Source organism: Hippocampus guttulatus, chromosome 22, assembly GCF_054856545.1.
Source record: "Hippocampus guttulatus isolate MCC_2025c chromosome 22, RoL_Hgut_1.0, whole genome shotgun sequence".
In the NCBI taxonomy this organism is placed as follows: Eukaryota; Metazoa; Chordata; class Actinopteri; order Syngnathiformes; family Syngnathidae; genus Hippocampus; species Hippocampus guttulatus.
Window position 1 is genome coordinate 3,458,634 of NC_141282.1, and position 14,624 is coordinate 3,473,257.

Here is a 14,624-nt window from a genome sequence, read left to right on the forward strand (position 1 = left end):
TCGGGGAAATAATGGAAAGGCTCCATTTCCAAAAGTGTCAGTGTGCGGTGACGGAATGTCAGTTGGCAGCGTGTAATTATCATTATGGTGGCACATTATGTGCATTTCGAACTTCCGCAAATGGTTATAATTGAGGTTGCTGTGCGCATCTTTGTTCGGGCTTGCACTCAGACGAACATAATAGCCGGGCGGCAACGAGTGGACGGCGGACATTCTCCGCCTCGGCGAAACGACGGAAGGGCTATTCCACACATTGATGGAATTGATTGTCGGGCCTCAATGGCCAAGTCCAATTATTGTGTCTTTCGGTGTACAAGAGGGTGTGGGGGGGCGGGGGGTGGAATCAGCATTCTGTGAAGAAAGTAAAGAGAAAAGGGGAAAAAGACGATTCATCAGCGAGAATGGTCTTCCATTCGAAAAGACGCAATCTGCGTCGTTATCGCTGTTTGCGTCGGAATCCCGCCTCCTTTTTTTTTCTTGCTTACTTCCTGAACTCGTCGTCCTTCGCTCCATCTGATTCTGCATTTCGGGGCGTACTGTGGGATCAGATGGACGTATAAAATTAGCATGATATTAGAATAATGATGGCAGTCTGCATTCTCCCGTTGCTGCCGGCTGTGCTCTGTGCTTTATTTCTTTATTTTTTTGGAGTGGGGGGGGGGGGCGTCCTTGTGCATCTTGTTTCATTAATTCCGCTCTTGTCTGCACATTTTCCGTTGAACTTGTGAACACAGTTTGATGCGTAGGGAAGACGATTTGAAAGGAGACATGATATGCATTTTTTGGGGGGAGGGGTGGTCACAATTTGAAACGGTTCCCTGGTGTCTTCATAACGTCTGTGACTTTGCTTTTGTCAAAACAAAGACAAAAAAAATGGAGCATCAAGAATTACGCCGAAAAGCAGTCTTTGAGGACCACGAAAGCATTTTTTGAACACACCTAACGTTATTGCAGCTCTGCTTACCTTGGGCAAAGCCACCATTTTCTCATTTAAAGATAAAGCCTCGTCTTTTGTCTTTGCGGCTCGAAAGTGGGCGTTTTGCTCAGGACAAGTCGGGTGACAAGTCATTGCCGAGAAAAAGAAAAAAAGTCCATCTGGTGCCTTTTTTTTTAACCCTTTCAGGGACAGCGGTTACTACAGTGGACAGCTTATCAACTTATCAGGTTCCAGGGCGCATGAAAGGGTTAAATATCAATCCAGATGCGACCGCGGATAGCACCAATCTCACGCAAAATCGAGCGACAATCCCTACGTGAACCTGGCAAATGTCCTCAGATGACTTTAAATATCCATCCGGACCGCGTATGTTCGCATCTGCACCAGCAGTTGCGCGTGACAGCGCCCCTGTTATGCTTCGGTCGGGTCGGCAGCTGTTGCCATGGCAATCGCGGTGCCTTCCACGCAGCATATATGAAAACATAGTCGGCCGGGGGGGCGGGGTTTGGGATAATTTCAAGGTCATCCTCAAGCGCCCTAGCTCTTTCCTCTTTGCAGGCTCTCATAATTTGAGTTTTTATGATTATTCACCACACTTGTCTCTTAATATTGACAGAAAAAAACACCCTCCCCATCCCCATTCTTCTCTCTCCCCGCCCCCTCTTTCACACTTCTCCTCCTGTGTTCACTTAACTTTTTCTCCCAAGGTTTGGCCTCAAAGCACACACACACACCATGCATTTAATTAACACCGCCAATAACCCAGTTACCGTGCCTCCATCTGTACAAATCCTCTAAGGGTGTGCAAAGAGAGAGCGAGAGACGGAGGGCCCGTGTGTGTATATGTGTGTGCGATGTATCGTCTCTTGCACCTTTATCGGGTTGTGCCATTTTCATTTATCACCCATGGTTGACGCAAAAAAACAAAACAAAACAAAAAAAATACAAAAACACATTGTGATTGGGATCACTCCACATCGTCGCAGAGTTGTAAAGTTGACTTGGTGACTCGTCGATTCATCGTAAAAAGGGTTTCCTTAAGAATGACTGTCCAACATCCGCCAGCGTCAAGACGCAACACAGGAAGTGGCCAACGTCATATTGAGGCCCAATGCCAAACGAGACTTGAGTTATTGATCCCCATTTGTGAGACCGAGGCCCAAAACGGAGCCACCAGGCTGCACTCTGGAGTGTGACGTCAGAGAAGGCTGCAGCTGCTCTTTTGTGCACTCGGCGCTCTCATTTTCTGCACTCCATCCTGATTGAAATTCCCATCCGCGCCCGTCGTGTGCAGTGAGCGGCCGACAAAATAAAAAAGACAAGGTGAGGTCGGGACCGGACTGTGAATGTCGGCCACACTCTTAATTACCAACGTGAAGAGCTAATCAGTTAGACCAAATGACGAATCGCCTGTGTGAAAAACTATCACAAGGCTGCGTGAGCTCAAAAACAAAGAAAAAATCCAAAAGTGCGGCAAGTCCATCCGTATTTCGAGCACCCATTCACTGAAGGGAAGAGGAAATGTTTTTATGCGTGCATCAGGGATCAATCTCGATCCTCCTGTTCTTTGATTTTCCAGCAAGTGAAGGTCTAGAAACCGTGATGAAAGTTTTTGACTTAGGATCCCTCTTGCCATTTCTAAAACCGGTCTGTTGCCTTTTTGTGTTGCCTAAGAATTAACTGGTGGGTAGGTTAGCTTTCTGGAGAGGATTAAATTGGCAGCGGAGTCAGTCTATCTGTAGCACGGTTGAAGTTAGCGAAATGATGCCGGAATATACTCAACTTTATGGAATGTGCAAATAAAGGCTGTGATGTTGAAGCATACACCTCTGAAAAAAAAGCTAAGAGACCATAGAAATTCCAAACAATAATATTGTCATTTTGAGCATTTGTTTCAAAATGCTGCACTGCTGCACTTGCGACCTGCAAGACGTATGAAGTCGGACCTGAGTGCGGTAACTCCCCCACCTGATTATTTATTTTTTTGTCAGAGACCAGATCCTGTTTCAGAATTCAATTAGCGGAGCGGAAAAGAAGGACCCGAGCTGACCAAACGGCACTCTGACCGGCAGAGCAGGTTTGTTGAATTAATGAGTGGATGCAGGTGCTTCGGAAATGAATTCCCCGACCCGTTCAATGAGCAACCAACTCGGAAGATTCAGGATGTTCAAAAGCTTGCAAGGGGAATGAAAACCAGGCTCGCCAAACTTGCAACGGACGAATCAGACTTTGGTTGAGTTTATGATGTGAGCGTTTGCACAATACAGTGAAGCAGGAAGGTAGGCTGGGGGTCGGGGGGGGGGGGTCATATGGCAGTCCCATCTGTCTACTACTCAGTTGTCACGGCAGCTGGAGGAAGCCGCCGCGAGGGCCGCGGGGCACCGAGGTGTTTGTAACAAGACCCTCCAGCCGACCTGACGCCGAGACACCGACACCACTTGGCTCAAGACGAAGCTGGAACACACGCCGACGCACGCGGGTTGTTATGCTAACTGATGCCGATCTTTTGGGATCAAGAGGAACGCATCCAAGCGTGCGCCGGCAGTTCACGGCCGAACGCCGAGTCATCCGTCAGCGTCCTTTTTCTCAAGGTTAGGGCGGCAAGGACGGTCCGGCGAGTCCGTCGTTAAAAAGGTCGACGACACGAGCTTGTGATGGACAACCTGCCACAAAGTAAACAGGAGATTCAGCTCTTCTTATTCATCAGCAGACACCTCCAACTGTGAACAAAAGCTCCCCCCCTCACCTAGCGTATCAGCACTTCAAACAAAATGTCGATAAGCCACATCCTGACATTGTCCACATTGCACTGAAATAACCCCCGCCCCCCGCCGTGGCAAAATTACAACACGAGAAGCCCAACGAGCCGACGTAATGACCGTATTTTCGGTGAAATTTCAAGCTCACCGCTCCTTGAAATTGCATTATCTCAAGCTGGGAGAAAAAAACAAAAAGAAAAGAATGATACGAATGGCGAGCATATGGACATTGGTCAAGTGATGCACTGTGCCTATTTTGGGGGTTTGCTTTTCATGAATTAAACGAATATAAAGACAGATGATATCACTTAAGAGACTCCGTTGCTTGGCAAACCAAAATCTATCGGCCGGCCGTTCAGTGTTAGTCACTTCCAATTTGACCAGCGGGCCTCGGCAGAGGTCGCCGTGCTCTTGCTGGCGTTTCCTCACGGCAGCCTCGGCGTTTATTATCCTGCAGGGGTCGGACGATGTGTTATTCCCGCTACGTTTGCCTTTTAACCTGGCCGACCCGGTGTTCAGATGATGGTCCTAGAAGTGCCAAACCGAATGTGGATTAATATATATTGTACTCGTACTGCTAAGTAGTGAAACCCTTTCTTGGCCTCATGTGTCCTCGGTGCTGTTAAACTGAATTTCGTGGCAGGTTTCGATCAATCTGCCTTTTTTTGGGTGGGGGGGATTTTCCATTCACGCATTGTGTGGGGGAAAAAAAAAATTAGCGGCGGCTTTAAGAGATATAGCATGCCCGTGTCCGTTCGTGTATAATTGCTCCGCAAAACAAAAGAAGTCTTCGTCAAAGGGGGAAGAAAAAAAAAAATAGATGGTAACAAAAGAGCAAAAGCAATTTCGGAATCAAATAATTGAGGGAGGGAAGATAAGCGGCGACAAGGCGATGTGTTGGGGCGGCCTGCGCGGCTCGGCGCTATCTGCGAGCTAGCCTTCCCGAACTCGATACATGCTGCTGACAGGCCACAGACAATTATTTGGGGAGTAATACACGCGATTGAAAACGCCCGCGACAGTTATTTGGTTGCTCTCGTTCTCTTCCTTAGCTCAGTCGGCATGCGTGGTTCTGCTCGGCTGGAGCTTGCGTTTCCCCACACAGCTCGACATGTCAATCATGATACTCTTTTTTGGTTGGTTTTTTTTTCGTCAAATCTTGTCAAAAATGGAGATGAGCTGCTAAAACGTTGCAGGGTTTATTTATTTCTGTCGGGATTCTGTTCTTGTGTGTCTCCAGCAGGTGGCGGTGGAGTGCCTTCCCTCCAGCGTGCACACCTGCTGACAAAGTATTCGCCAAGTATTTGAGGTATGCCAACATCATGTCTCTGGTCGGATTATTGACCTTGTTGCTGCTCTTGCTCAAGTGTTGTTTTCTTGGGCTGTGCTTTTTCTGAACTAGCTAATAATGAGTCGTTATAGATTTTTATAAGTTAATGCAAAACTGTATTTTGGGATGAAAACGTGTCCCATTATTCTTACAATGCTGCTTCCATGTTACGTGGAGCATTTTGCATTTGTGCGTCTTCCGTTCGGTGTTGCTCTCCTGCCTCGTTCTTTGTCAGAGCACGCGCAAGGGAAAAAAAATAAAAAATAAATGGCCGCTCGGACAAACAAACACAAACGCCGCCCTCCGCCGAGTGCTTTTTCCCCAACTCAAAGGTGCCATTTGAAAATTGCGTTCCAAAATATTGTGGCTTTTAAAATGGAGGCCCCTTCCCGAAATCATCGATCTGTCACCCAATCACAAGGGGGGTTACCATGGCAACAGAAACAGGGCCACAAGCTCCGTGTTTATCTTCCTGCTGACAATTAGTTGCATTTGGGCGGCCCGCTTTGCACACCAAAGAAGCTTCGGGGGGGGGGGTTGTTTTTTTTTTCTCGCCCTCACTTAACAGAAATCCTGCATTGTCCCGCAGTCCCGAGCCATTAAAAAGGCCTTTTCTTGTGACGGGGAGGCAGCTGGAGCCACAGAGCTCCCCCTTCATCTGCTCCCCTTCCTCCCGGAGTCTCTGGACAGAGAGAATAAGGATCTGATTGATGCGGGCTCTTCCAGGAGGCCCACCTAAGCTCTCTTGACTCGCTAGGCCTTCGATTAAACGGGAAGACGGGAATGCAAATGTCCACGGATATAAAACCAAACATGTTTTTCCACGGTGTCTTTTTGACCCTTACTGGCCATATTATATCATAGCTGGAATTTGTTCTTATTTGGGGTTAGCGAGCCCCATCCGACCTTCATTTCTACTCCACAGCGTCACGCGGAGCGTAACGCCGACCCCGGCCGACAAAGGAGCAAGCGGTGGGACACGATTGCAAGTCAATCAAGTCGGTAAGAGGCCCCGGGAGCACCCTTGGGGGGGAAAGGAAGCGTTTGCCACTCGAGTCACATGCTAAGTCCCGCTTAATGGATGGATGAGGGTCTTAATGAAAAAGAAGGTCCTGGAGCCAATCACCAGTCGATGACACTTGAGTCGCCGGGGAGACGGCATGCTACCGAGCGGAGTGAGCCGGTTGTGAGATCATATACGAGGGGGACAATGGGTTTGCGCTGCGGGCTAGGTGGCATATCAAGCCACCCACAACATACATCACATCGCTATGGAGAACCACTCAGCCGCCTGTCAGCGCCTTGAATATGCTGTCAGGCGGGGAAAATCATATTATAGCCATATAAATAACGAGAAAGAAAATGAATACACAGTGAACCGGGTCTGTGTCGCAGTGTAGATTTGCCGCCCCGGCTGTAGCAATGCAGTACCACCTTTCTGGGGGGGGTCGGGGGACGGCGTCGGTTCATCGCCAAATTTTCACTCTTCCATCAGTAGCGTGCGTGGAAAATGAAAAGCACTTCAAGAAGTCATTAAAAACAATCTCCGTTTTCACTTTACTTTTCCCGACGACCACAATGGAGAAACCGCAAAGAATCCTCGGCGTCAATCGGCGTCTCATCTGAAAAGCACTTTGTTTTGTCAAGGAGCGAGAACATCATTCATTATTAACGACGGATAAATAGTCCTTCCTGTGGGGCGACGGCGTGCGACGAATGGAAAAGAAGCGTTGGGCTCGCCGCTCGGCCACGGGCCTCAGAAGCTGTCGTTGAAACTGTCCGTGCGTTTCCATATGAAGTCTTATTTGCCCGAGTGAAGCTCCTCAACTGACTTCGCCATAGCTCTTTGGCCCCAAAATGCACTTTCCCCTTGAAAAGTCTCCTTTCAAGAATGCCGCTTTTCAAGTCTTTTCAAAATGAAACGGACTCCAGTCATCGTGTACGGCGTGCTCTCGGCAATACTCTTTGCGTTTCATTCGTTAGCAACCAGCAGGCGGCCCGGGCCACTAATGAGCGCGGGGGGTGTGACCGCCTGCACCCTAAATTATTTAAGCACTACCGGCAAGACGAGAGAACTCCCGGTGATAAGGAAACCGTCTCCCATGTCAATATCCTCAAACCTACTGCATCCAAATCGCGCGTCAGTTATTTGAATCCATGTTTGAATTTTACTCGGGAGGGGAGCTAAGTACAGCGATCAAGGACCTGAGAGGCCCCCTATTTATTTTTTACCCAATGAGTATGTACGACCACGACATGTTACTAGTTGACAATTGTCACTACGAGTACTTCTAGTAAAGCGCTAAGTGTTAAGCATGAGGATTTAATATTGACTCGATTAGCGCTAGTAGCACCTAGCCGTGAACTAGTGCGCAGCTTTGCCGCACTGTGCTAGCATGCGGTTGTTCAACTAGTATGTCCAACTTGCCTTACATGTGAGTCCAAAATGAGTACTGGTACATGTAATTTAAAACGGATGTCAAGGGTTTTGACGACGAGTGACATGATTAAATTCCTCAAGTTAACATGTAGCACTTCACTGGTAGCGCTAATAGCATGCCAGTGATTCAGCTAGTCGACGTATACAGTATTACTTCACTAGTCGTGCTAGTAGCAAACATTTGTTAACTGTCATGTCAGGACAAAGAGAGTACACTGTCAAAAATAACGTGTATTTTATTCTTTTTTTTTTTTTCAAAACATTTAAAATGTTAGTTAGCCTAGCAAAGCGGACAACTTGTTTGCCCCAAAACAGTGTGGAGAGTTGTTTTTGCTTATATCTTGACGCTAGAGGCTAGCTAGTACAGTGGACACTTAGCGCTGTCAATTTTTGTCTTTTTTTTGTTTTTTTGTTTTGCTGTTTACTAAGAAACGTCCCTTAACCCTTTCATGCACCCTGATAACAGTGCAGTAACCGTTGTCCTCGAAAGGGTTAAACTGGATATCAAGGATTTAAAAAATAATAGCGCCATGATAAAATTCAACTAGCTAGCATTTAGCTCTTCACTAGCACAAGGACTACTTTTAATGTCCCAATGTTCAGTAGCGCATGATATTTAGAAACATGTAGTTGTCCCACTTTTATGCCAAAATTGGCACTAGTGGATAAAACACACGTCTTGGATGCTTTTTTTTTTTTTTTTTTTTTTGAGATGGCAGCTTCCCAGGAGAAGCGCGCGATCGAATCGAGACGAGCAACAGTTAGCGTGCGCGGCGAGCAGCTTGTCACTCAGTCTTCAAAAGGCGGCGCTTTTGCCTTAATGGCTTCGATTCATCATTGTTTGGGATCAGCCCGCGTTGGGGTCGCTGACGGCAAAGACCGCGGCGGTCATCCGCTTTGAAAATATCCACTAACCCCGAGACATCCATTCCAGCACACGCCATTACGCTCTTAATGCGACCTGGAGAAAAAAAAAAAAAAAAGCTAGGTTTTAGTGTTTTTGTGTTGACCCATTACCATCCGCCTCTCTCCGCCGCCTCCATAAATCTACATAACGACACATCCGGAAGGTTCGGGCCAAGACGGCGCAGACGCGGCGAGACAAATGCATGTTGTCGATGCGGTTGAGGCGTCGAGACAAATGGGTGGGGCGCGGCATTCGATAACACGGCCCCCCCCTTACAACAACAAGAAAAATAAAAACTGAGGCGAGTCGGAATTGATTGGCACGCTGAGTTTTTAATCCTCTATAATGGGACGATATGAAATAAACAGGGCGTGACTCATTAGTGGATGGACATTCGATGGAAACCCCGCTCGGGTCCAAATGTCACATTTTAACCCGCAATGGCGCTCAGGCTCGTTGACCCTACCGTTTCACGTGTCACACGTCATCGCCAGATTTTTGTTTTGTTTCTTCCAAAAACCGATGTTTGCTGCCCGCTTCAAACTGGTGTATGGAGGCATTCATGTGCTCTCTGCGTTTACACTCTGACTGGCCATTACTGCAGATGGCGGGGCCCGCGAAGGCCAGCCAAGCGTGCTCCCATAAAGGCACAGCTGCAGCGGCAATACAGACTCTCCTCGCTCTTTTTCACACTTGGATTTCTTCCAGCGGCATCTATCAGGAAAACCAGCGCGCTGCTTCCTGCCCTCTCCGCAACACACAGGGCTGCCTCTGTAGCATTCGCAACCGCGGGAGAGATTTGCACATTTGTTTTGGCTCGGCTTGAGCTCAAACAACAACATCTGTCTCGTTAGCTAAATGCTAACAAAACTCCATAGAGTGGCTACAAATTCGCATCTGTTGACAGGCATATATTCTTTATCCTTTGCGAAAACTTACAAATAATACTGCCGCTTTAAGTCAGAGGTGAAAACACTTTGTTCGCACACGTCTTTATCAAACTAACCCCAGGAGGCATAGGCATGCACGCCGGAGGGAGCAGCACAATGTAACGGCAACAAACAAACAAAAACGTGGCGAAAATGCTTTCGTTCTTTACATTCAAGTTAATGAGTTTGACAACCGCTTCTGTGAAATTCATGATAATTCTCCAACCATTGGTTATTTTGACAGCGGTATGCCACTGCTCTAAACCGTGAAAAATGTGTCACGTGTCTCCTTGGGTGATGTGGGGGGGGGGGGGGGGGGGTAAGTAGAATTCAAATCATGTTTGCCCTAATGGTGGACTTGTGTGCGCCAGAAAATGGCAATTCAGGCCCATTAGGAAAAGCATTGCCATTTCCACGCTTTTGTGTAGTGATGCTGAGTGGAGGAGCTGGCAGGCGCCCTGACGTGATTATGTCATTATTTGCAGTTGAAAGGTCGGGCGAGCACCATTTAAACTTCAACTTGAGCTGTGCAGGACAGCTGGGGAGGGGTGGGGGGGGGGGAGATTGCATGCCAACAAGCAGGCTGGATAATCGTGAGACCTTAAACCCGTGACTCCCAACCAAGATGTTCAGCAAACTGGATCTATGCCAACGACGTAGAGTGACAAGCAAAACCATTAAATGCTCCACCCTTGGATTCTTTAATGTCAAGCCATTTTTTCATGTATTTCTTTGGTTAAAATCTAGGAAAACTTAACAAAAAAATGTTTTCAACCTTTTGAGGGGCAGCGGTTACTACGGTGGACAGCTCATCATGTTATCAGGTTACAGGGTGTATGAAAGGGTTAATAAAAAATGTCAGTCTAATATTGCTTTATTTTATAAAATGTTACAGTAATTACAAATATGTAAAAAAGAAAACCCACATTTTTTTGCTTCAGTTCAATAGTGTGACGGTCACAACTTCACTGGTTACTTGTTCTTTGCGGAGGATAAGGAATAAACGCCCGTGACGATTGTTACATGTTCTGCCTGCGTGTCTTGATCAGCTTTTGTCTCAATATATCCTTTTGCTTGAAAGCTTATAACACTGTAGCACAGACGCTCTCTGTTAGCCTGTAGATGGTGTTTTGCACTATATGTTAGCATAAAGCTAACTTGACTTTAATGCAAAGCTATGTGGTTCATGAGTCGAACATTATTGACGGGCAGTGACAATAAACATAATGAAGGGTTTTTTGTTGGTTTTTTTTAATATTACTATCTCACAATCCTTGTCGTGAAACTGCGAAATAAACAATCAGTCACACGAGCAGGCTAATTGATTAGCCCCCCACTATAAATAAATGTCACCACATCGCCGCAGGTCCGGCAAGCATTTCTTCAACTCGAAAGCGCTTGATTGGATTTCCTACCTTTCCGGATGAGATCTTCGATTCCCTGATCGAAGCCCAGCCGGTGGCATTTCCTCCACAGCCCCATATTGGTGGAGTTGTACTGCCTGTTGCACTCGTCCGCGGCGCTCATGGCGAACAGCTGCCGTCGGTTGCGGGCCAACAGCAGCTTCTCCTCCCAGCGGGTCGCGGCGCTCCGGCCGGCCCGCAGCGGCAGGCTGTTGTTAGGGATGTAGATGAAGCCCGGGTCCTTGCGGCGGCTCGAGAAGCTCTGGCAGCGCTCCTTGTAGCGCCTGGCGTCGGTCTCGTACCAGTGGTCGGAGCACATCGCCACGGCCAGCATGCCCAGGGCGCAGAGAGACAGAGCGAGCCCGGCGTAGAGCAGCAACTTCCCGGCAGCCATGCTCGCCTTACAGCCGCATCAGCACCACGACGGACGGACAGCTCCTCTGCGGATTCCACCCCGGTCTCGCTTTGGGTCCGGCTCACATCACCTCTGGAAATTGGAATCCACGATCTATTTTTTTCCCGTCTTAATGGGGGGTGCAGCAGCCAAAAAATAGCCCAAATAAATAATCCTTTAAATCCGACGTTTTCTTCCAAGCCAGCTCTCGCGTCTTCCTTCTCCTGCAGCACGAAGAGGACGCTTATCTCATCTGAGCAGCAGCGGCAAGATCTGCAGAGTGCATCTGTCTCGGCGACATCACATGCACGCAATTAGAAAACGTCATTAACACCCATTAAGGACAAAGGGTGCAGAAGAATGCAAATGCACAGACCTGATGTGACCGAGTGGCGGAGCGGGGCGGGGGGGAGAGAGCCGGGGAGAATGTGGAGAGATCAGCCCGTTGAGTCAGCAAAGCGTCCCTCCCCCCCCGGAGCACGTCTGATGACGGGGTGACGGCAGAAGATCCGGAGCCGGCCCGTACGTCCAGTCCGACCGACTAATCAACGCCCATCTGTGTGCACGATTATGTTGGCTAAATGCACGGCGGCTCAGACTGAACCATTTCACAATACCGCATATCCTCAAACACAACATTATTTGCCCTGACATACGGTTTACTTGCCATACTCACACAAGCCCCCATAATAATTGTCCGGATCAAATGAATTATGAGTCCAAAAACAAGTTCAACTGAATGCCATAGAGATACACTAAATCAAGGTATGCGCCGATTTAGCAATTATGTTGTGTATCGATTTGAGAATGATTTCGTCTCTAAAGTAGGTACGATATCCGCGTGAAATAAGAGGCCGGAAACACTATTGGTAGCATTTATGAAAGATATTCTGTCTTTATATGTAAAAAAAAAAAAAGTCACTGCTCTTGTAATACTGAAGTTATGAAAAAGGAAGTCAATGTTATAAACTGTATTCGTGTGTTTCATGAATTTGCGTTAAAAACTTATTATTATTTTTTTTTAATTGTTAAAGAAACGCAATCTGTCAGTGATGTCACTTGGTGATATGCTGCGCCCTGGTGGCCAGAAACAACAATGCATTAAACCTTTGGTTGTTCGCAAAACTCAAGGGATACTACGAACGCCGACTCTAATGTTTAAAAAAAAAAAAGCAAATCTGCTAAATTATAATGGTATTACGTATTTATGAGTGGTGGATTATCGCCTCTACAGGCCAGTGGCTATCTAGACGATATCTGAATGTAAAAGATTTTATCATATAGCGCCCTCGGCTGTCCAAAAGGAGAAACACATTTCAGTTTTGATTTTGAGTAGACTCAAAATCCTCACATTTACAAAAATAAAACGGTGTCACTTTGAGGCTAGCAAAAGTATATTAAAACATATTTAAAATACATTTAAATACGTACAACTAATAATGTTTATTGATGACGTCGTAGAACGCTGCTCGAGAATCGGAACCTTTGTGCGACACGTTCGACTGTCGGACAGGTTAATAGCGGACTTACTTTTGACACGAAAATACAATAAAATGTTGTTTACTATTTTTCATGTTTTTCTATTTTATAACTTATGGTTATTTCCATTTTACCTTAGATATCTAAAACATGTAAATTAAAATTGAAAGTAAAAAAAAATGTGAAAAGGCAAGTTAATCTTCTACCCGGAAGTCGAATCATCTATCCAATCAATGCTCAGCACCAAACGGAACACAAAAGTGTCGCTTATGCAGTGAAGGTTAGACGCTAACGAATGCGCTTTTGGGCTGCTTACTGTATAAAATGAAAAATATTGCTTTTTTTGTAATGCTTTGTTTACCGCAACAGGTCTAACTCGCCGTGGATTTTTTTTCTCATTACACGGCCTTGCAATTAAGGTCAGAATGACGATGTGACTTGCACTTATTGAATGTACAGTAGACGTAGATGCCCATTTTGTCATGTTTTCATCCAGCACGTATCAGCGTGGCCCTGAATCACACAATAATGCTAGTATTTTCGCCAGATGTATTGTGTTGTACTTTAATGAATTGATTTAAAAGGGTAGTATTGGTTGCATGTTTCCGTGGCTACTGCAAGAAGAAAGTGTCCCATATGGATCTCTCCTAAATATATTATTTTTCACAATTCATCTTTCCTCCTCCTTATTCAGCAATTATGGCCAGCATGTCGAACTATGCACTGCGCATGGCCAGACTGAGTGCTCAAATCTTCGGGGATGTCGTACGCAACACGGACTCCAAGTCCATGAAGGTAGTCCGGCTTTTCCAGGAGCCTCCCATGGCCAAGAGGAAGGAGGTGTACGACTGGTACCCGCAGCACAGGATCTACTACGCCATGACGCAGAAGCTCAGGTTCATGGGACTGTTCAGGTAATTTTGATAGAGAACAGTAACCTGTTTATTTTGCTGCTGTTGACTGCAAATTTCCCCAATGTGGGACAAATAAAGGATCATCTTATCATATTATCTGAGTTTGCATGTCCCAGACACGTCATCAAAAAAATCTGTGAATTCGTCTGTATGTGTTTCGATATTTGCTCGCAGGGACGAGCATGAAGATTTCAAGGACGAGATGCGTCGCCTGAGGAAGCTGAGAGGAAAAGGCCCACCAAAGAAAGGAGAAGGGAAGAGAGCAATCAAGAAGAAGTGAGCGACGACGTTGCCGCTGCGTCACTTTGGAACTGGAACTGTAAAGAGCCTTTAGTGATCGACCTTCCAATACGTTCTTTCGGAGCATTCACAACATCAGTGGGCTAAGTACCCAGCCACTGTGGATGATGATCAAATGAGACATCCAAAAAAAAAAAAAAATCATGATTATATTTGTAGTCTGTGTCTTATTCTCATTGTGTTGCATTTAAGTTTCACAAGTGGAAACATTTTTGTTGACTCCAGATGGACTGTCACTGAGTGTTGAAAGTATTCAAGGAAAAAAAATAAAATTACAACTACATTCAATAGTTTTCTTTGGCACTTGAATGCTCATATTCATTCATTATGTTGTGTGTTAGTGTAAGTTACTCATGCTTCGAATGTGTTCCGAGAATGTTTGCATTGATGGGTGTGTGCTTTGTGTATATATGTTGTATCGTGTGGACTGTGTTTTATGAATATGTTGGCTGTGTTGTTTTTGTCTTTTTTGCATGTGTGGCTATGTGTCGCGTTTGTTGTGTATGCAAGCGGGTTGTCTTTGCGTGCGTGTCGTGCACAGTATGTATTTGAAAAAGAAGCAGCACTACAGTAATACTCGACACAGACATTTGGAAGTGGGGTGTGGGATCATGACAGCAAAGGGCAGGTTTTGCAAGCGATCAGGGGCCACCACATCCCATCTGCACGTGTGCCATAATAGAGGAAGTTAGAGGGGTTTGGGCAACGGGTTGTGAATTGCATTTGTTTGTGTTTCTTTCTGTCTCTGTCAAGTGTATATTATGTTGTGTGTGTCTTTTATACGTGTGTGTGTGTGATGGCTTGCAAGACAGCTCAAGTCTGTCCTCTGTCG

At 46.3% G+C, this 14,624-nt stretch overlaps 2 protein-coding genes across 3 annotated transcripts in view; one reads left to right on the top strand and one right to left on the bottom strand.

Moving 5' to 3' along the window:
- tmem178bb (transmembrane protein 178Bb) overlaps nucleotides 1-11,742 on the bottom strand; it is a 41,238-nt gene extending 29,496 nt beyond the window's left edge. Inside the window, exons 1-2 of the mRNA XM_086103405.1 lie at nucleotides 11,476-11,742; nucleotides 10,718-11,385 (exon numbers count right to left, since the gene is read on the bottom strand). Coding sequence (XP_085959531.1) covers nucleotides 10,718-11,099 — 382 coding nt within the window. The 5' untranslated portion in view covers nucleotides 11,100-11,385; nucleotides 11,476-11,742. The remainder of the gene's footprint in view (nucleotides 1-10,717; nucleotides 11,386-11,475) is intronic.
- Nucleotides 11,743-12,805: 1,063 nt separating this feature from the next.
- Nucleotides 12,806-14,075, top strand: mrps33 (mitochondrial ribosomal protein S33). Of its 2 annotated transcripts, none has more exons than XM_086103376.1 (3): nucleotides 12,806-12,858; nucleotides 13,273-13,492; nucleotides 13,667-14,075. In XM_086103376.1, the coding sequence occupies exons 2-3, from the start codon at nucleotides 13,278-13,280 to the stop codon at nucleotides 13,770-13,772; spliced, it is 321 nt and encodes a 106-aa protein (XP_085959502.1). In that variant the 5' UTR covers nucleotides 12,806-12,858; nucleotides 13,273-13,277; the 3' UTR covers nucleotides 13,773-14,075. The 2 variants fall into 2 exon arrangements, with proteins under 2 accessions (XP_085959502.1, XP_085959501.1); XM_086103375.1 differs by having other exon boundaries at nucleotides 12,819-12,997.
- The last annotated feature ends 549 nt before the right edge of the window (nucleotides 14,076-14,624 follow it).

What these genes read in the sequence shown, in the direction of transcription:
- mrps33 (XM_086103376.1), top strand. Translation starts at nt 13,278, where the DNA reads ATGGCCAGCATGTCGAACTATGCACTGCGCATGGCCAGACTGAGTGCT. An exon ending in AGGTTCATGGGACTGTTCAG is followed by an intron (nt 13,493 to 13,666) that starts GTAATTTTGATA and finishes ATTTGCTCGCAG; the next exon opens with GGACGAGCATGAAGATTTCA.